Source organism: Heloderma suspectum, chromosome 3 (genome assembly GCF_057233095.1).
Source record: "Heloderma suspectum isolate Gila_16-S chromosome 3, 16-S_ref, whole genome shotgun sequence".
Classification (NCBI taxonomy): Eukaryota; Metazoa; Chordata; class Lepidosauria; order Squamata; family Helodermatidae; genus Heloderma; species Heloderma suspectum.
Window position 1 is genome coordinate 64,652,321 of NC_139460.1, and position 22,869 is coordinate 64,675,189.

At 44.0% G+C, this 22,869-nt stretch overlaps 1 protein-coding gene across 1 annotated transcript; it reads right to left on the reverse strand.

The window, feature by feature from the left end:
• POGLUT1 (protein O-glucosyltransferase 1) lies at positions 1 to 22,869 on the reverse strand. The gene is made up of 11 exons (XM_084843474.1): positions 22,770 to 22,869; positions 20,702 to 20,792; positions 17,800 to 17,943; positions 16,247 to 16,382; positions 15,969 to 16,090; positions 13,314 to 13,373; positions 10,379 to 10,478; positions 5,412 to 5,470; positions 3,734 to 3,901; positions 3,054 to 3,110; positions 1 to 1,700 (listed from the first exon to the last, which is right to left on the reverse strand). The coding sequence occupies exons 1-11, from the start codon at positions 22,846 to 22,848 to the stop codon at positions 1,544 to 1,546; spliced, it is 1,173 nt and encodes a 390-aa protein (XP_084699600.1). The 5' UTR covers positions 22,849 to 22,869; the 3' UTR covers positions 1 to 1,543.

Below are 22,869 nucleotides of genomic sequence, written 5' to 3' on the forward strand. Positions count from 1 at the left end.
ACAAGGAAAGTAAACAAAGATATATAGTATTTTATTAAAAAGAAATAAAACAAGAAAGCTCATTATTTAAGATTGCTGTTAATTTAAAAACAAGGTTTCTGTACATTAACTTTAAAAACAGGGCTTCTCTATTGTTGCTGTTACCACCAATCAGGTATTAGGAGTCCCAGTTCCTAATCCTAACCAAACTTAAGCCAATTTCCCTATCAAACTCCACCCAGTTGACTCACAGGCATAGTAATGAGGGCTTGAAAAACAGTCTTCTCTCTAGTAAGGTTTGACTTCCACCTGGAGCCTTTAAGGCTGTTCACCAGGCTTCCCCTGAAGTTTTCAGTTTGGTCCAGCAGCTGCTCTATCTTCAGACCACCACCGCCGACACTCAGGGTTCAGCTCTTTCCTCTAAAGGCTGCTCCAGGAGTTTTCCTCTCCTCACTTGCAGACCTCCTTCAGCTTCTGCCTCACATGCTCTCAAATTAGCTTCCCAGTCTTATGGTTGCTCTTCTCCCTGGCCAATGCATTCCTCAGGCTCCCCAGACTCTCTCAAAGACACCTCCAGATTACTCTCCCTTAGGCAGACTCTCCTGACAGCCTCCCGCAGATGCCTCTCAACAGCTTCTTATATTTGGTCCAGTCAGAACCCTCCAGCCAATCAGCTTTGGTGTGTGGCCAACAATCTGTCACACCACCTCTGTTCAAACTTAGGACCAATGGGCATCTTTAGAATGTTCAGTTATTCCCCAATCAAATGGTACCAATTCGATGCTACCTTCCCATATATAAAGACAGAAACCTGGCTTCATTCCCCTCTCATGGTAACGGTAACTGCCACTCTACCAGCACATCATATTTACAATGCATCTCTTCTCAGGCTCTAGGCTCCAGTAAAAGACAGGACATACATTTTTTCTCTTCTACTATTAACCTCTTCAGTCATTGAAACAAACATAACAGTTAAACCTTTACCTCAGTTTTATCTTGCTATACTTTCACCCGGACCCTTTTACCCATGCATTCCCTATTCTGTGCATGTGTGGAACTGGACACGTTATAATCCCTTTCTAGGTCAAGCGACTTTTGTTGAGGACACATTTTATGTTCTTCCTTAATTTATTCTGATATGGGGCATTATAGGCCCCATACACTAACGTCATAACACTAGACAAACACAGAATTAAATGTTGCACCATGATGATTCACTCACCATTGAGCTATTATTGCTCAATTGACTCACCACAACACCAAATTAATCCCAATAAAGTCTTTTTCAGAAGGACTTCAAAAGCAAAGCGATACTAAAACTCAGTGAAACTTAGTCTCTCTTGAATTATTTGAATACTTCTGAAAATTTTACCAACCATGATATAAAAGAAAATTCTGGATCCAATAAGACATTTTAATACAGTACGTAACAACAATACTTCTTCTCTCCTTGTAGTTTGGTGGCATGAAACACAGAGCTTCTGTTGAACAAAACCAATGCTGTTCTTTGGATTTCACAATGTCTATGAGCCCTAGTCCTGAACTAGAAATGAAATGGTGGTTTTTACAGTTCTGTTTTCAAGTGTCTGGGAGAAATCTCACTGTAATTACTCTTCCGTTTAACTTTGTAAGTCAGGGCTTTGGCGTACTCAGTCAGAAGTCTCTGCCAATAGCAAGAGATATCTTCCATTCGCAAGTGGTCCACAATGAACTGGCGACCCCTAAAGGTGAGACAGACAAGCAAAGAAGATGCCTACAGTTAGTTGCTTTTATAACTCAAGAGTTGACTTAAGTACATACTTACAGTACAGATGAAAAGTGGCTTAACAATCAGTGCATCTCCTCCAGGGAACTGTAATTCTGTGGGGGGGGGGGGAGCTAGGGATTTCAGACAGAACATTCTCATCCCTTTTAAACTAATCTCGGGAGGGAAGCCATGATAGCTAAACCAGAATACAGGACAGGTATGTTTGCACTGACAAATTTCAACAGAGGTACTGTGCTATTCACTTGCATCAAAAACAAGGAGTTCAGTGTCATATGAAAGACATAATAAATGTATTGTGGTATACGCTTTCATGTGCTACAGAAAACTTTTGCACATTTGACAGTACTACTACTACTCAATCCCAACAAAATTAAGGTGCTATGAATTCGTCCACCTTTAAGGTGCCACAGGATTCTTATACGCACATCCATCCTATAATAGGATTTGAACTCTTCTTTAAAAACAAAACTCATACATATAGACAATATGTATATGATATCCTATCAGGACTAGGTCTGCAACTCTTTTCGTGGGTGGCTGCTGCACAGAGAAGGACAGAGCAAGCCACTTCCCAGCGGTGGCAATTAACATCAGCAAATGACATACAAACAAGTCACTGGCATCGAGAATTGAGTAGTTCCAACATTTAAGGGCCTTTCAGTGCAATTAAGGTATTGTGCAGTAAGTGACATCCATTATCTCCTGCGTTATGGACAGTCATATCTTCTTAAGGTTTCACATTTTTAGCACTCAAAATGCAGTTTTCCTGTGTCTGGGAAATTTTTTCCAAATGTGCATCTATACATATAGAATGAGCAGTTCTGCAAAATACTGACACATGTAATTATTCTCAGGGCAGTTGTGTGGGCCTATGCCCCAAATTTCTTTAAGTATATAGCAACTTTGGCTGGGTTCCCAAGAACACCGAGGGCAACAACGCTGTATGGGTTGCTTCCAGCACCCCCTGCTCTCATGACCAGCATTCACCTAACCCACCCTACAACAAACCACAGGTTGTGGGGGTGGGTAAGAAGCCACCCCTGCAGTGCCAGGTTCAGATGAGATGGCAACCCACAATGCAACACAGGTAATTAGGTAAATGCTGGTTACACGAGTGGTGGAGGTGGGGGAAACAACCCATACTGTATTGTTTCTGCCTGCAATCGTGCGAACCTGTCCTTTAAGTACATAGCAAGTATATAGCAACTTTGTAGGTGAACCACTTAGGGATTTTATTATATTAGCAGTATAAAAATATCACAACAAACAAACAAACACTCCTGTCTATAATTAACAAAAAATGTACCTGTTTGAAATTTCTTCGGCTACATCATCATTTTCTCTCACGAATGCCAACAGCTCCCTAAAATAAAGGCGAGAAGTTGCCACATTGTGGATGAATACACAGATCAGAAGCCTGCTAGTAAGGTTCTTGAGACAGAATTAAGGCTGGATTATTGGTTAATTGGTACTTCTGCTCATTGGCTTTTGTGGCATTTTTTGGTTTGTAATTTGTGCTTTAGAGTAAATTATATTATTAGAATTTATGGTGTTTTATGTTTTGTAAGCTGCATAGGAGGATATAGTACTATAATATGGCCTAAAAATCATTTAAATAAATTGCCTTTGGATTTACTGCATCACTCCAGCATCTAGAACATGCTCTTCTAACATTTCCTCTATTGTTACTATTCAGTACTCTTCTACCTTTGGGGCTTCCTTTGGAGAGAATGAGACAAACACATCCCTTTGCTGCTGAGATCAGCCAAAGGCCAAGTCTAATATTTTCTTTGGAATGTGACATGAAAATTAAGTTTATTACCGTTGTCATCTAAGTATAGCCAAGTCCCACTGCAGTGTAGAAAGATACAATATTTATATTTCTGCACTGACACCAGAGAACTCTGGGTAAGAGGCGGCATATAAATGCCATTAAACACAGATACATGGAGGGGTTATTAAGCCATTGCAGATTCAACCTCTTACCTTACATCAGAGAGATCAGATTTGACTGGAATGTAGTGAACCCAAGGTGTCAGCTGTGGGTAGAAGAATTCCTGCCAGTCTTCCCCGACATGAAAGACCAGCGAGCCACAGAGAAAGAGGTGCTTGAAGCGGAAACTGGCTGCTACACCTCGGAAGTTAAAGAGGTATCTATAATTTTTTTAAAAAGATGCCACTTTAGAATATTCCCTCTCCTCCAGTATTTAGCACATTTCATTCAACATTCAGTAAAAGTGGCTTATGGAATTGTCAATTTATTTTATTCTTCTATGGATTTAAACTTGCTATGGCCCTGATAAATAGTTTACTTATTGTATTTAATAAAAGCTTGTAGGCTTTTTAAAGATCTGCAAAACTGAGATCATAGTTCCCATAAAAATAATCACAGAAGGAGAAAGGATTTCCTGTGTACTACATGAACAGCATATTCCATTCAAATCTTGACATGGAGGAGCCAAAACCAAAAACAGCAAATCAAGAGTTCAGCGGCCTTAGTTGTTGCATGTATGTTTTAAATCCTTATCCCCAAAGAGTACATATAAATAAGTGAATCCATTGTAAAAACACATTTATATAAATCTTAAGAGATATTTCAGATAAAAACCTCACTAGCGCCTAAGCATTTGCAACTGCAGTGCTGGTTTCTCCAGTAGAAGGAAGGGAAGTTACAAGAGGCACCATCAAAACAGAAATAGGGAAGCAGTTACTACATTCAGAAAGAACCTCCAAGTCAGAGAGTTCCTAATTTCTATTCCAGGCACCGTTTTGCTCTTCCCAAGAGACCCCAAAGAAGACATTTAATATACTGAGCATCTCAGTATCATCACCTACATATGGCATCAAAATCTCTCACAGAGATCCCCTTGGGACTTGAGATGACAGAGTGCCTTGGGCTCACTGCATCAGAGGAACTACAGATATCCTGAGTATAATCATATCAGCTGCTTATTATCACTGAGTGGCACACAGGGATATAGTGGTTCTTTGGGATTCCTTGAATGGAATGTCTTCCTTGAATTACAGTGAATAATGCAGCTGTAAACCAGGCAGTTTTCAGAAGGGGTGGAGTGGACAAACAGTTCATGGTGCCACCATTGTAGATGAGGTAGGATTATTTAGAAAATTAAATTTGCACAGGACCAACACATTTGACATATTCCTGCACATAATTCAGGCCAAGAACTATTGGGGCATTCTCTATTTTGCCACAAAGCCCACACCAAGGCAAAAGGGGGCAATAGCAGCAGCCTGAGGATAAGAGTTATAGGGCAGCTTAATCTGGCAGCTAGTGGTAAACAGGGAGATACCATCACCTAGCTTTGGACTATAAACTTGCCAATATCTATTTCAAAATAACGGGGAGATGAAAGAGTTTCAATAGATTCTAGATAGACAGTGCGATCCTATGCATGTCTACTCAGAAGTAAGTCCCATTGTCTTCAATGGGCCTTACACCCAGGTAGGGTAGGCAACCTTTTTCGGGCCCATGGGTATTGAGAAACTTTCCTGATACCACCACAAAATGGCTGCCTTTCTGACATGGTTAGTCAAAAAGTCAAGTAAAATGTCCAAAAGACTGGGTATAAGGCAGAGGCCCTCACTTTGCTTTTAAGTGATCCCAAATGCTGGTAAGAAATTACTGCCTGAATCAATTACTTACTTGTATTTACAATGGTCTACTAGTGGGATTTCCTTAGCCGGTGGTTTCCCAAGAGTGTCCTTTTTAAAAGAAATAAAGTATAATTTAAACGCTCATTATAGATTAGCTCCCTACTGACCAAAAGTGATATACAAATAAGCACAAGTATATTTCCCTGCCCCCCCCTTCTGAACTGATTTTCAGTAGGACACAAGGTTAAACTCCCTATTTGTAGAGAACTGTAAATAAACCTGGGAATCTAACGAAGAAATATAAAGATCACTAACTTTCTAATGGTGCAATCCTATACGCACTTACTTGAAAGTAAGCCCCATTGAACTCACTGGTATTTGATTCCAAGTAAATGTGCACAGCTCAGGCCGTACATATTAATCTTTTATTTCATGATTGCAGAAAGCCATCATCTTTCCTAATCAACTTTTCCGTCTCATGTGTATTTGAAGCTGCATACTTCATTTAGTCCCCTTCATGGATCACTGCCTTGTTGTGGCGAAGGGGCTTGCGTAACTCAGTGAAGCCATAAGCTATGCCGTGCAGGGCCACCCAAGACGGGCAGGTCATGGTAGAGAGTTCTGACAAAATGTGGTCCACTGGAGAAGGAAATGGCAACCCACTCCAGTATTCTTGCCAAGAAAACCCCATGGAACGTATCACAAGGCTAAAAGATATGACGCCGGAAGATGAGCCCCTCAGGTCGGAAGGTGTCCAATATGCTACTGGGGAAGAGCAGAGGGTATTTCCAAGTAGCGCCAGAAAGAGTGAAGCGGCTGGGCCAAACCCGAAAGGACACTCAGCTGTGGATGTGTCTGGTGGTGAAAAGAAAATCCGATGCTGTAAAGAACAATATCGTTTAGGAACCTGGAATGTCAGATCAATGAATCAAGGTAAGCTGGAGGTGGTCAAACATGAGATGGCAAGACTGAACATCGACATCTTGGGAATCAGCGAACTAAAATGGACAAGCATGGGCGAATTTAATTCAAGTGACCATCATACCTACTATTGTGGGCAAGAATCCCTTAGAAGAAATGGAGTAGCACTTATAGTCAACAAAAGGGTGGGAAAAGCAGTACTGGGGTACAATCTTAAAAATGATAGAATGATCTCAGTACGAATCCAAGGCAAACCATTCAACATCACAGTAATTCAAGTCTATGCCCCAACCACTGATGCCGAAGAAGCTGAGGTTGATCGGTTCTATGAAGACCTACAACACCTTCTAGAACTAACACCAAAAAAAGATGTCCTCTTCATCATAGGGGATTGGAATGCTAAAGTAGGAAGTCAAGAAATCACCGGGATAACAGGCAGGCATGGCCTTGGTGTACAAAACGAAGCAGGACAAAAGCTAATAGAGTTTTGCCAAGAGAACATGCTGATCATAGCAAACACTCTTTTCCAACAGCACAAGAGGCGACTCTACACATGGACATCACCAGATGGTCAATATCGAAATCAGATTGATTATGTCCTTTGCAGCCAAAGATGGAGAAGCTCCATACAGTCAGTCAAAACAAGACCTGGAGCTGACTGTGGCTCAGATCATGAGCTGCTTCTTGCAACATTTCGGCTTAAATTGAAGAACGTCGGGAAAACCACTAAACCGTTCAGGTATGACCTAAATCATATCCCCTATGAATATACAGTGGAGGTGAGGAATAGATTTCAGGGATTAGACCTGATAGACAGAGTGCCTGAGGAACTATGGACGGAGGTCCGTAACATTGTTCAGGAGGCAGCAACGAAATCCATCCCAAAGAAAAAGAAATGCAAGAAAGCCAAGTGGCTGTCTGAGGAGGCTTTACAAGTAGCTCACGAAAGAAGGGCAGCGAAAAGCAAGGGAGAAAGGGGAAGATATACCCAACTGAATGCAGAGTTCCAGAGAATAGCAAGGAGAGACAAGAAGGCCTTCTTAAATGAACAATGCAAAGAAATCGAGGAAAACAACAGAATGGGAAAGACTAGAGATCTCTTCAAGAAAATCGGAGATCTCAAGGGAATGTTTTGTGCAAAGACGGGCATGATAAAGGACCAAGAAGGCAGGGACCTAACAGAAGCAGATGAGATTAAGAAGAGGTGGCAAGAATACACAGAACAACTATACAGGAAAGATCTGAATGTCCCTGATAGCCATGATAGTGCGGTCACTGAACTTGAGCCGGACATCCTCGAGAGTGAAGTCAAGTGGGCCTTGGGAAGCATTAGTAACAACAAAGCTAGCGGAGATGACAGTATTCCAGCTGAGCTATTTAAAATCCTAAAAGATGATGCTGTTAAAGTGCTGCATTCAATATGCCAACAAATCTGGAACACTCAACAGTGGCCACAAGACTGGAAAAGGTCAGTTTACATTCCAATTCCAAAGAAGGGCAATGCCAAAGAGTGTTCAAACTACCGCACAATTGCGCTCATTTCACATGCCAGCAAGGTGATGCTCAAAATCCTACAAGCTAGGCTTCAGCAGTATGCGAACCGAGAACTACCAGAAGTACAAGCTGGGTTTCGAAGAGGCAGAGGAACTAGAGATCAAATCGCCAATATTCGCTGCATCATGGAGAAAGCAAGAGAATTCCAGAAAAACATCTATTTCTGCTTCATTGACTACGCTAAAGCCTTTGATTGTGTGGATCACAACAAACTGTGGCAAATTCTGAAAGTGATGGGAGTACCAGACCACCTTACCTGTCTCCTGAGAAACCTGTATGAGGGTCAAGAAGCAACAGTAAGAACCAGACATGGAACAACCGATTGGTTCAAAATTGGGAAAGGAGTACGACAAGGCTGCATATTGTCACCCTGCTTATTTAACTTATATGCAGAGTACATCATGAGAAAAGCCGGGTTGGATGAATCAGAGGTCGGAATTAAGATTGCAGGGAGAATTATCAACAACCTCCAATATGCAGACGATACCACCCTAACGGCAGAAAGCGAAGAGGATCTAAAGAGCCTCTTGTTGAGGGTGAAAGAGGAGAGTGCAAAAGCTGGTTTGAAACTCAACATTAAAAAAACGAAGATCATGGCATCTGGCCCCATCACTTCCTGGCATATAGAAGGGGAAGAAATGGAAGCAGTGACAGATTTTACTTTCTTGGGCTCCAAGATCACCGCAGACGGTAACTGTAGCCATGAAATTAAAAGACGCTTGCTCCTTGGGAGGAAAGCTATGGCAAACCTTGACAGCATAGTGAGAAGCAGAGACATCACCTTGCCGACAAAGGTCCGCATAATCAAAGCTATGGTTTTCCCAGTAGTAACATATGGCTGTGAGAGCTGGACTATAAGGAAAGCTGAGCGTCGAAGAACTGATGCTTTCGAACTGTGGTGTTCGAGAAGACTCTTACAAGTCCCCTGGACTGCAAGGAGGTCAAATCAGTCAATCCTAAAGGAAATCAACCCTGAGTGCTCATTGGAAGGACAGATACTGAAGCTGAAGCTCCAATATTTTGGCCACCTAATGTGAAGAGAAAACTCCCTGGAAAAGACCCTGATGCTGGGAAAGACTGAAGGCAAAAGGAGAAGGGGACGGCAGAGGATGAGATGGCTAGATAGCATCACTGATGCAATGAATATGAACTTGAGCACACTCCGGGAGAGAGCGCAGGACAGGAAGGCCTGGCGTGCTATGGTCCATGGGGTCACGAAGAGTCGGACACGACTGAACAACAACAACTTCATTTAGTGCTGGTAAGACATGCCTGAAGTCTTCTCATCATATCTTCTTGATAAAGAAGCTGCAGTTATGCACTGTTTCCTCACAATTTAGAGCGTATCAGAGTGCAGGAATAACCAATTACAAGGTTTTAGGATTTTGAAGCTTCACAGCAAACAGTCACCTTCATCTAAATCAGAATTCCATACCTGGTTATCGCTCTTTCTGTACCATGAAATCCAGTCCCAGCATTTGTAGAGAAGTCCCAGATCACCTTCATCTCCTCCAAAACATACATTATTCCATGTACACTACAGACCCTAGCATAACTAGAGATAGGTTGCATAGGCTCTTAACCACAGAGATGGAACTGGCACACGCCAAAAGAAGATACCAAGGAAACAAGTTTGGGTCTGCCCTAACTGGTAGTTATGGCCATTAGACAAAGGCCAAAGTGAGCATCTTGATGGAGAACAAATTAGATAAAAGTTAAGCCAGCAAAGGATGAGACACTTAACAAAAATAGAATCAGTCTCTTTGACATGTTCCTATTAGGACATCACCAAACCACAAGTACATTAAGTATGAAAGCATTCTGTCCACACTTAGATTAGTTACCCCTTAAGACAAGGGTGGGCAACTTGTGGCCCTCCAGATGTTTTGGACTAATTCCCATCAGCCCTGGCCAGTAGAGCCAATAATGAGGGATGTTGGGAGTTCTAGGCCAAAATATCTGGATGGCTACAAGTTGCCCACTCCTTGTAACCACACTGTCACACTCACAGAGATGCCTGATTTTAAAAAGTGACACCGGGCATGTAAGAGGACCATACATACCTTTGAGGATTACACCTAGCCAGTGTTACATTTACATCAGGTTGCATGCAGCATTAGCACAGCTCAAAGTCACAGCCCAGGTGGATGCCGTACTGGTGTGTTGATGCTGCACATGGAGGAACGGGCCCCTGATTTAAACAGGACACATAGGTTTTGTTTTTTACATGCCCAGTGGCACTTTTAAATCAGGCGCTCAGGAGGTCTAAGGAGGAGTGAAACAGGAGAAAATTTTCCATCGTTTTTCAATATTCTTACTTTACTATTGAAGTAAGGAACCTAATCTGAACTAGTGACTGGATTTATGGAACCATGGGATGGCAGTTACTCCAGATTAACAGAGAGAGAGTGTGATCTTCTATATGATCCCTAAAAGCGTCAACCTTTTTACTGCTAATGCCAGTCTTTTAAAGAATAGTTATATAGAATAAATATCCCTTTTTAAGAGAGAGAAAAAAGAGTTGGCTATAGTGGTAGTTACTTTTTCAGATTTCCAGGCTTGGTTTTTAGTGTACTCTGCATCAACAAGGTCTGGATTTTCTCGAGAAAGAAGAATGAGGGGATCCCGCTCTGAACTTGTCCTACCAGAGAAAGCACACACAAATCTGTTACACAATGCTCTGCCACCTCTTGAGGCCCACGTAACCAAACAGCCAGACAAAAGCCTGAGCCACTTCATGAAGTCTAATAGGAAATTATCTGAGAATGGCAGTTCTCAGTGAAAGATCAAACCATTTAAGAAAACTAAGTGGTGTAGGAACACTGACAGAAAGGTGATGTGCATGAATCAGTTTTAGGTTAAATAGAACATTGCTGCTTTTCTTCATCACATTCAAAATAGAATTTTTGCACCAGCCTTCCTCATATCAAGGAAATATGGAAGTTATGTTTGGATAAAAGACAGTAGAGCAGGAAGCCCAGGACACTAGCATTTCCTTCACCTCATCAAAGCATAAGCTGCTCTCAATCTTTGGGCCAAAAACTACCCAAATGGATGAAAAAATGTTGACACCTGAGAATTTCAGGTAGGTAACAATAAATTGCGGTGGCTTAGTGGTTAAGACACTGAACTGCAGACTGGAAGGTCGGCAGGTCAGCAGTTCGAGACCCGAGTGCTGCGTGACGGAGTGAGCTCCCGTCTTCGGTCCCAGCTCCTGCCAACCTAGCAGTTCGAAAGCAAGAAATTGCAAGTAGATAAATAGGTACCGCCTCGGCGGGAAAGGTAACAGCGTTCCGTGCACCTGGGTGTTCAGTCATGCCGGCCACATGACCACGGAAGCGTCTTCGGACAGCGCTGGCTCTTCGGCTTAGAAACGGGGATGAGCACCGCACCCTAGAGTCGGACACGACTGGTTGGGGACACCTTTACCTTTACCTTTTTAACAATAAATTAATGTTTACAAAGTAATGATAATGTCATGCCCCCACTGGAGGAATCCTCCTCAGAGGAATTGCTGGAGCTCCCAGAAACCAAGGGTGCCCCAGATCAGTCACTGTCATCAGACCGGGAGGAGCCTGGGCCCTCAGCGGAAATAGCTGTAGCTCCATCCCCATCAGCGGGAGGGGACTCTGCCTCTGAGGCAGAGGCTGAGCAACCCCTGGGCCCATGAGTGTTGTTGCCTCAAGTGACAGGCCAGTAGGGCTCCCATGAGAAGGACTGCTCTCTTGCAAAGAAGGACTCCTCAGGAGAAAGTGACTCCTCAAGAGTAGGGCTCTGTCTAAAGAGCTCTAATGTACTGCACAAAGCCTTGTGACTGCCTAGCCACTGCTGGAAATAACATTGTTGTATCAGCTTCAGTGTCCTGAATCTTGTTTTTCTGATTGTGCCTTGTGATTAACCCTCTATGCTACTAACTCTTGAACCCCTTTTTGACTCTGCTTCTAGACTGTGTAACGTATCTGACTGCCTAACTGTGTTTTGATCTCTGCCTGGTATCAACCCATTGGACTGAAACCTGTGTGTTAGAACCTCTGCCTGCTTCATTGCTTCGCTTCTTGGTTAGCTCCTTCACTCAGAGTCTGCTGTAGCCAATGTAGGACAGATAAGTGTGATGAAAATGGGACAGCAACATCAAAAGTAGTATTTGTGATAGTTTGGGCCTGAAACACAGCAAACTGAGATGGGGAGACAGAGTTGGCTTGATTTAGAAGACCCTGGTCTAGGTGAAAGCTCTGTAGCATGGTGAAAAAATGCCATGTATGTAAATGTTGTTTTATAATGTTTACTTTGTGTGCCCTCTGAGAGGCTATCATGTAGCTGTATAGGCCTGAGGCCTTCCTTTGTTATTTTCAAAGGCCTGTGTAGTAGCTGATTGTGTCTCTCTCTCCTTTGGAATATCACCAATCCTTTGAATATGTATAGATGGAGCCTGGATCAGGTAAACTCAACTCTGACTGGCTGGGGATTCTAGCTAGCTAGAAAGGGTGGTTGGAAAATGATAGCTAAGGAGTTGACAATTAGGAGTTGGGTCAGTCTGTGGGTAGAAAGAGATGGAGAAGGTCTGCTGGTTGGTAGGTGGTGTTATAAGAGGACTAGGAGAAAGTTGAGGAGAACGTGAACAGATAAGGCCTCAAAATTAAGCTAATCCTTCTCTGTAAAATGACTGTATGTGTCTGGTGAAGATCAGGAATAGGGGGCAGGTGGTTGTGTTATGCCAGGAGGCTGCCCCAAGATCTTGCCAGAAGGTTACACAAGCAGGAACTAAAACCCAGATAAATGGTCCAAGCAGCCAGAAATACAAGAGGCACTTTCGGAGTCAGAGGTAGACTGTACCCAAGAGCCGTACCTGGTTGTGGCTGTATTTGGCTGGCGTGAAGGTCTAGGGAATTTGGCCTGTGGTAAAAGAAGTCATTAAAAGGCTTGCAATAGCCACAGTGTCTCTTGAGTCCTTACGAAGTGTCAGCACTCTTTTGAAAACTCCAAAGTAAATATTAATATTCCCTTATGTACAAAATATCCCTTTAATAAATTAACTTGTTTAACAGTTCATCTTGTCTCTAGTGTTGGTGCCAATCTCCCACCTAAGCCTCATATACCAGGCTGCTAGGAGGTTTTATAGTATTTTAAGAGAATTGGTGGCAGTGGAAAAGGGTCAGCTTGGAGAACTCGGAGTTACAATGGCAGGCCCTGAAACGTAAGCAATTTGCTAGAGAAACAAGACACCCCATAGGTGAGGTTGCACAGTGAATGAGCAGTTTCCCCATAGGTGGTGGGATAGGAAATCCCCCATAAGCACATTAAATGCTGTCTTCTCTAACAACATGACAGCTTCCATACACTTAGCTTAGGCCAAACATATTCCATTTGTAACAACCAGATCTTTCTGGACAACACAGTACAGAACCCTAGTCTTGTTATAGGCAACTGCAGTACTAAACCAGTAGTATCAAAGTATTTGGAAGTGGAAACTGCTCACCTGGATCCTCGGAAATAGGCTTTAGAAATTTTCTTCTTCCAAGGCCATTTCTCTGTGGAGCTAAGGATAGTTTGATCAATACAGGATATTAAAAACATTCAATGTCTTAGTATCTGCAGCTGAGAAATAAATCCTGTTTGTCAGAACCTCTCCTTTGGTTGCAGGTAAAGTCATCTCAATTCACTCTTGTGATATTAGTAGTGCTATACACTATTCTAACAAGATATCTGACAATTCTATTCATGTACCACTTCCTTCACGTCTACCATTTGGTATAATCAAAAGAAACTGGTCAGTCCCTTTCACACCTGAGAATCAATGCATTGATTTACATTGCAGCAGGATAAATGCTCTAATAGTTAAACTATGGAATTCGCTACCACAGGATGTAGTGATGGCCACCAATTTGAATGGCTTTAAAAGGGGGTTGGACAGATTCCTGGAGGAAAAGACTATCAATGGCTACTAGTCTGGATGGCTATGTGCTACCTCCAGTACCAGAGGCAGTGAGCTTATGTACACCAGTTGCTGGGGAACATGGGTGGGAGGGTGCTGTTGTGCTCATGCCCTGCTTGTGGGTTCCTGGGCAACAGCTTGTTTTGTGTGAACAAAATGCTGGACTAAATAGACCCTTGGTCTGATCCAGCAGGGCTCTTCTTATGAATAAGTGACTGCTGTGAAAGGCTGAGCAAATTGGCAAGCCAATCACCAGGTGAGAAAAAAGCCAACTGTATTTATTTTAAAAGTCAAACATTTATCTTTAAGGACACAATCCTATGCATGTTGGACTTTTTTCTGTCTATACAACTCCTAGCACAAGAGTTGTAGGACGTTTTTTCTGTCTAAACATGCATATGATTGCATCCTAAAGCATTTTGGGTTGGGCCCAAAAGGTACCCTTCTGCTCCCCAAAGGGCTGTTTTAAACCTTGCACAAGTGTGTTGTATGAGAAAAGTGAAACATCTAAAGGCGTTCTACTACTTATAAGGGCTTGCACAACCTCTTGTGCAAGCAGAAGCCAGAGAACTGCTACGCAAACCACCTATCATAGAACTGCATGAATTCTTCGAGAGTTTGCAAAACAGCAGTAGCAGCTCTCTTCCTTCAGCTCAGGGGGTTTATTTTGGATCACAAGCTTTTCCTTTCACTTTTTCAAGTTTACAATAAGGTACCAAGGTCTCAATATAAATGTAATTCAGCAAGTCACATTTAAAACCAGATGTACTTACCAAACTACAATAAAACTGACCCAAAGAGTAGTCACAAGATTTTACCTATAACTTGTTCCTCCCTTCCATGTTACAGTGGAGGTGACCACATGCAAAGGATGGTACCTTTAAGGCAGGGGTGGTCAACTTGTGGCCCTCCAGATGTTTTAGCCTACAATTTCCATTAGCCCCAGCCAGCATAGCCAGTGGTGAGGGATGATGGGAGTTGGCTGGAGGGCCACAAGCTGCCCAGCCCTACTTTAAAGGTTGTGTAGAAGACGGGCTCTGACAGGTTCATATTGCTATACAGAGGGGAGATGTTAAACCTGTTGGAATTCCTTCTTCTACACAGCCACTAAACAGGGATGGTCAACCTGTGGCCTAGGCCCTAATTTCCAAAGCCCTCTGCAAGTGATCTGTTCAGACCTCTGACATGAGCAAGCTGTCCCTTCCCTGGCAGCCCACTTACTGGGGAGAGAGAGGAAAAGAGGGTAAAAAAGGGTGAGAGAGAAAAGAAAGTGGCCCTGTCCACAGACAGCATGCAGCTCCCACACATCACCCCCCAAGGGAATGCAGCCCCCTCAACAGAAAAAAACATTCCCCACCACTGCTCTAACAGTACAGGAATTCTTGCATCAGTTTGTCCTACTTACTGTTAGATCTGGGCAAAGTTCTCCCTGTCCCAGTGTGACAACTTCTGTGTGGATTTCCACCTTATCAAGTCCAAAAGACTAAACCAATGTAGATACACCTAAACCAAGGGTGGGGAACCTCTTTCACCATGAGAGCTGAATTTAATTTCAGAGAACTCGGGGTGGGGGGATTCCAGTGGTGGTAGGACTGAAGGCAATGCGGGTGGGGCCGAAGGTAAAAAATACAACCCCCCCACACACATATTTAGCTTAAGGGTGCAATCCTATGTATGTTTATACAGAAAAAAAGTCCTACGATTCCCAGCATACCCCAACCAGCCATGCAGGGTGGGGCATGCTGGGACTTGTAGGGCTTTTTTCTGTCTAAACATGCATAGGATAGCACCCTTAAGGTCTTACTGCCAGTGACTAGGGAGGTATTTCAGCCTTTAGAATGAGGGGAAACTGCACAAAAGCTTGGTGGTCAGGGAAAATAATTGGTGGTCAGGGAGAGCGGCCATCTGGTGAACTCCAGAGGCCCAGATTGGGACCTCAGGAGGGTCAGATTTGGGCCTGATGTTCCTTACCCCTGACCTAAACAACCAACATGGCTTGTGGATGCCATAGGCTCTGATGCCATGCATCCTTAACATCCATTTTGCAAAGTATAATTTATTTCTCAATAAACATGTCTCAGACTGAAGAGAATTTAGCTTCACATGGGTGCAAGTCCCAATTAAAAAGCAGACACACATAATTAAATTTGAGGGCCTCTCTCTTTTAAAACAACAATACAGCTCTCTCCTGAGATATACCTTCTGAGGTCCTCTCTCATTAGGTCCCAACGTCCTAGGCCCGTTGGATAAATAGGCCAAACAGCTGGTCCCCCTTCCCAAAATGTCCAGGCAGGATACATAATATCATAATATTCTGAAGTCTTTCAGAAAATGAAAAGAGAGAAGCACATCAGTTACAGAAAAATATCTCATTTTTCAAGAGATTCAGTTCAAGAGGTTTTGCAATTCAATTCAACATCAGAGCTGTTGTCCCCACCTAGTATGGCTGAGGGAGTAACAGCTCTTCACTCTCTCACCTTACTGAAGGAGAAGACAGGCACCCTTGGTTTCATCCATTTGGGTACCTGGGGGTAGTCTCGCACATTGATTACCATCTCCATATTTGGAAGGTTGTCAATGATCTCCAAGATGAAGTGCTCAACCCCACTACATCTGCAGATAGTTCAACGCAAGAGGGGCAGTCGTGAGAATTACACATCATGCCAATGGAAGTACTTTCAATGTATTATAAATTACAGGAATGAATATCCACACAGCTGGATCCTTAACCTCAATTACAGTGTCCAGGTTCAGACAATCATGGGGGGCAGGGAGAAGCCATTGTGGCTTCTCACCCCACGCCCATCGTTTACATAATTAGCAGCACTGCAGTGCAGGTTGGTGTGTCATCTGAACTTGGCACACAGCATGGCAGGGTTGACTTCGTACCCACCCTACAACCCCTACTGCAAGTCATGGGTTGTGGGGCAGGTACGAAACTGCCACACCGGGTTCAGATGACACACCAACCTGCACTGCAGCACAGGTAATTATGTAAATGATGGGCATGTGTGTGTGTGGGGAATCCATGATGGCTTCTTTTCCCCCTGCGATTATCTGAACACTCCCATTAAGTCCTTTGAACACATTTACCAAGAAGGGGGTGGGGCATCCTAATGCAAGAGCTTGAGTTAAGAGCAAGGAAATTCATTATTTGAATTTCGCCCATAAGTACACTGGTCTGGGGAAGGCTGGTCTTAAGATGGAGCACCTTGCTTAGGAAGGGGATGCTGCCAACCAGCCTATAGCTGTTAACATCTCCCAGACTTGTCCAAGCACCTTAGCTGCATCCTCGGGCCTCAACACTGGAAAGCCATCCAATAAAGCTAGACCAGTCGGTGCTCTGGATATCTCTATTAACTGTGGTGTCAAAGTCATGACTGATGCAAGCAACTTTGCGTTTGAAGTGTCACACAAACTCATCACAATGTGCTACCAAGGGTTTCATCTTCTCTCCCCCTGGCCCAGATTGCAGCAGGCCAAGATGCACTTGGAAAAACTCTGCCGGACAACACTGAGAAGATGCCACAGGAACAGCTTGGTATATCATGGCTACGCAAAAGGCCCAGGGATTGAGGTGAGAGAAAGAACCAACAGGCAGATCGGAACACTGTGAGGGATCTTGTGAACACAGTTTTTTTTTTTTTTAAACTACCACTATAAACCAAGCTGGATGCAGTCACAAGCCCTTTCTGGCACCAACACAACTCCTGTTTTAGACATCTCTGCAAGTTATCCCTTTCAATTATCCTTGTTCCCTGGAGGTATTTATTCCCAATTTCTTTCAGCTTCTAACCCATATCACCTCTGTGTACAACTAAAGTGCAGTGTCAATATTGATTTCTCAGAAAAGCAAATGCAATTTCTGCATTTCAGGCAAGGCAATGCCTCATCAGTTTCTTCCTCTTATGCTGGAATGCAGACCCTTTCAAACACTTTCTGCTCAATGACCCATAGGTTAAGGAAGCTGCAGAGATTTTCCTGTCCCCCCGTCCCCCTCTCTGATGGATAGATTTTGTATCGCTCTCACCTTGCTGGGAACATGCAATCATGCTCCCGGTACAACTTCTTCTCAACGATCTGGTAGTGTGTCCCGAGCCTTTGACTGATTGCTTCTGTCAGCAGTTCCTCAGAGATCCCTTCTCGAAAAGGAGCCAAGTCCTGTTCCCTAACTCTAAGGCAAGAGAGATTCTACCCATCATTAATACATTAGGGAAAATGAGTATAACAGTTAACTAGGCTTTCAGGAAGGGATTATTGCTTGGTAAGGTTCAGTACAGACTCAGGGTCAGTCCTATCATTAGACAGATGGATGCATTGCTATCAAGCAGCAGATGCTGAGGGGTGGGGTGAAAGGGCGGCACCCACCCTGGGGTATTCTTCCTGAGCCCTCCAGCCATTCCCATTCTCCTGAGCCAGCACCCTGGCAGGATTGCTTGTTTGTTGTTGGCCTGGGCTGTTTTTCTGCCTTACGTAGTCACATTTTTCCAATGGGCCAGTTCACATGATCAAGTAGGCCATTGTGGTTTATTTAAACCATGGTGGGAGTAGCATGTGCAGGTGGCCATTTTGAATATTCAAGCTGCGACTGCTGCTTGTTGTGTCATTCGAACCTGGCAAGAGTGGAATGTTGGCATGGTTACGAAACTACCCACAGTCCATGCTTTCTGGGTGGTTTATTAATCATGGCAACAAACCACCCTCACCAGTTGTAGACAACATGAAAAGCTGCAGTTGCATCTTGAATATCCAGAAGTCACCCGGCATGCACTGGCATGTGCTGCAACCCACCATGGCTTAAATAAATAAGCCACAGTGGGCTGCGGTGATCATGCAAACCCAATCAATGTGTCACATATAGACCTACTTCGCACACAGCGCTAATTCTGGGTTGTTGTGTTGTCCAGACATGCTGACAAACCATGGTTTGTTCCCAAGAATAACCCAGAAACAGAACCCATGGGACTCTTACTCCCTTAGGTAGAGAGGGACAAGCTGATAAAAGCAGCTGTCTTATTCTGTTAAGCCTATTGGTCCACCTAGCTTCTACCTATGGAGCACAAAGTTACCATATTGGCTCTCTACATTTTGGAGAAAAGAAATACAAAATTAGTTACATGCTATATTTTAGCAGAGCTGCTTCTGCCAATATTGGAACATGCAAAATTTCAAGTAAGCATTAGGCCAAGCTGCACATAACATGCAATTGCTACTTGCATGAGTGGGTTTTCTTTCTTTTTTTAAAATGTAAATGGCAGGTGTGGGGCACCGGATCCAGTCTGGGAGTGCAGGTTATGACAAAGGGTTAAAGCTCCTTACACCTGCGTCAGGATCTCATTCTAAACAAAAAACATCCATGCAATTGCTAATTGCATGCATGGGGTCATTCAGCCTTCCGCAACCTGGCACCCTCCAGATGTGTTGGACTACAATTCCCATCCCCCCCAGCCAGCATGGACACTGCTATCTGGGGGTGATGGGAATTATACCCCAATACATCTGAAAGGTTGGGGAAGGCTAGCGTTGTGTCTCATTTGGCAAACAGAACTCTTTCGACAAGAATTAAAGGTGGAAAAAAGTATCTTCTCATGGTACCTCAGCAGTTCAAGAGCATTTCCCCATAGTGAAGGTTTTGCTGCAAGAATCTTCCTGTAAATAACTGGGCAGGGCCAAGCTCATGGGTCTTCTCCACCCAATCACTGCTTTCTTTCCCAGACAGGTGATGTTCTGTAAAGTTTTGCTATACAACAGGTGTGGACAACGTGTGGCCTTCCAGATGTTTTCCCCTACGACCCCCATCAGTCCTACCCAGCATAGCCAATGGTGAGGGATCATGGGAGTTGTACGCTAAAACATCTGGATGGCCAAAAGGTGCCCATCCCTGCTATGCAGGTTGTAACAAGACAGCTTGCTACAGGAAATTGGCTCTCGGGCTTCTGAGGTGCTAGAAAAAAGCCCCCTGTCCTGTCCTGCCCTGCCCCACCCCATTGTCCGCTGTTTAAAAAAACCCATAATAACCCATTTACACTCTGAATACATTTAAATTGCCTTATATGGCATGTTAAATGACTGTTCCGGTTACTTAGCTTGATGTGAACACATGTATGGCAACTTGAAAACTGCAGACATAAACAGTTAAAGCAAAAAGGGGGTGGTGGAGGCATCCCACCAATCAGACAGCAGTTGCGGCACAGCAAAGTGTTACAGTCAAGTTTGTAAAACTGTAAGCCATAATTGCTAATAATTGTGGCTTACTGGTAATGAGGAAGAGTGCTGGTGCATGCTGCCTGATTGCTCCTGCAAGCAGAAACAGCTAAAGTAACCAGGAACTTACCAGCAATAAACAGTTTTGTGTCGCATCCAAACCTTGTCTCTCCTCTAACAAGCCAGAGTTTGTAGGTGGCTTCTTAGAGGAGCAACAAGCCAGGGCCTGTGTTCACACTTAATGCTAAGCTTTCTACTGTTGGTAAGTTCCTGGTTACTCTAGCTGCTCCTACTTGCAAGAAAAGCCTCTTTCTATTTCTGGTAGGGCCCTGGAAACTTTAGCTGCTCCTGCTTGCTCATTACTGGTAAGCCAGAATTCACAGCAATTCTGGCATACCATTTTGTGTGAACATAGCCAGTGCCACTCTGTAAATATTTTATTTATTTATTTATTGCCTTTATATCCTGCTTTTTTCCTCTTGCAAGGAACCCAAGGCAGCTTACATTATCCTCCTCCTCCTCTCCATTTTATCCTCACAACAACAACCCTGTGAGGTAGGTTGGGCTGAGAGTCTGTGACTGGCCCAAAGTCACCCAGTGAGCTACCATGGCCAAGTGGGGACTAGAACCCAGATCTCCCGACTCCCAGTCCAACACTCTCATCACTACACCACGCTGGCTCTCAATTAAATACTAACTGAACCATTAGAAATGCTTGAGTCCCTTACCTTTGGTGGCAGCGACAGTTTTCCTTCACACATGGGGTATAATTTTGCACAGCTCTGTCAATCTGAACCAGGAATTTCTTCCAGTTTGTATCTGAAACATAAGCAGGATTACGTTCTCACCAATCTTGCAACCATCATGAATGCCAAGCCTTTCTATCAATGTGCAATGCTTTGATATGTGTGTCGATCAGCGATGCATGGCATGAATGGCTTTGGGTCTACTCTCCTGTCCAGTCACTGAGTTAGACTATCTGATTCACTATACTTTTTTACATGGCCTACTGATTTTCTCACAGTCTGTTGGGAAACATGGAATCTAGTGAGCTAGAGGCACCACATGCTGCTATTATGTGGATCTTGACATTATTCTCCTCACCTATTCCAGCTCATTGATGGACCCAGGTCCCGTAATGCCTGCCACAAAACGGGTTGGTGGAGAATGCAGAGGCAGATAAGCATTCGTAGTTTTATTACTAACAAGAGATATTTCTGGAGTTGCAACAAGTTACCATACCAAAGGAATATGGGTCTTTATATTTTCAGTGTTTGTGCACTGAACAGGCAAGGTGGATGCTGTATCGACTCGCTGACAGCAGCACTTGAGAGAAATTCTTCCTTTCTCTCCCATCCAGAGAGCATTAGGAAATTAAAACCCTATTCACGACCGAGGGCATACTGTGGCTGTTAGCATTCAGGGTCTCTGCAGGATGTCAGAAAAGACCTCAGAGCACCACTGAACAAGACAACAGATGATTTGGGATAAAGGCCACCCCGGTGTATGGCCCTTTAAGATAAAGGGAGAAAAAAGAGCTCCCTGAAGGTGCACATGCTCAGCGGGGGTTCTCATTTTATGGTTTCCCAATTTCACTTTTGCACTTGAGACTTCAGCAGTTGCTGGCTTTGTTCCTGAGAAACAACCTCGTGGGGAAAGATATTATTTCATAGGAAGCCTGTTTCACTCTTGAACAGCTTGTCCTAGGTAAGATGAGGGCTACGACTACAACCCTAATGGATGCACTTAATGGAGAGTGCGCCCCAATGAACACCGTGGATGCACTTCTAAATATATATGCATAGGGTTGTGCTATAGGAAATAAAGGGGGGGGCACTTGCCCCAACAAATATTTGCAGTCTGTGCTGCTGCAAACTTTGGAAGAGAAGGTCAGAGACCAGTATCTTCCCAACAGGGGACCAACAAGGAGTCCAAGCACTGGAGGCTCCGATGTCAGTGGGGTAGTGAATGCGCTCCAGGTTTCAGTCAGAACCAGCCAGAACTCTAAAGGAGCTATCCAAGGCATGGAGCCTCCAGTGAGTCCAAGATCATCTGTGCTAATGCCAAAAGGAGGGGACGGCTTCAAGTGTTGAGATATTAATACTACAAGTACTGTTATATCCTTTACTGCTGTTTCTGCACATTTGAAGGACACAATATACTCAAAACATCTGAAATGACTGTTAATGCAAGTCTGGAGCTGGATCAACTATAAGATTTTTGCCTCCAAGTCTACTTTGCCATTGGCTCCTCCCTTTATCCGGGCAGGAGAAAAAAGCAGGTTACAAGAACAAAGACTACATTTATGGTTTTTATGGGTAAGATTTCCTCCAGTCATTCAGCCTCTCCCTCCCTCTCTCCCACACAGAGCGCGCGCAATGGAGGCTAGCTAGGTTGGTATTTAAGGTTGGCAAAGGAGCTCCTAATTGCTGAACAGCACTACCCACACCAGTTGCAGAAGCAGGAAGCCGCTGTGGAATGCTACGGGGAAGTTCTAGGAGATGTTCAGAACTTCTGCAGAACAAAGAGAAGAGCTGGCTACGGAATATGCTTTTGGCTTTGGGGCAGGAACGGTTCCAGACGGCCAGGACCGGGATCGGGGACCGCGAGCAAAGATTGCAACGCGCCTACGCTGGCGTGTCGAGGCAGGAGTTGCTCGCTCACCGCCGTACGAGCTTTCGGCAAGCCAAAGCTGTAACAACGAAACGTACTTCCGAGAAAGCGCGGAGAGACTGCGTACGCAACAGGCACAGCCGCACCTGAAATCTGCGTCGGATCAGCATTCCCTGTACTCACCCGGTGAACTATTCCCCCAGCAAAGAACACACAGGGCAGCAACTTGTAACAGTCCTAGAGAGCGCCGCTGATGCTCCATCGTGCCTTCCCCGATCACAGC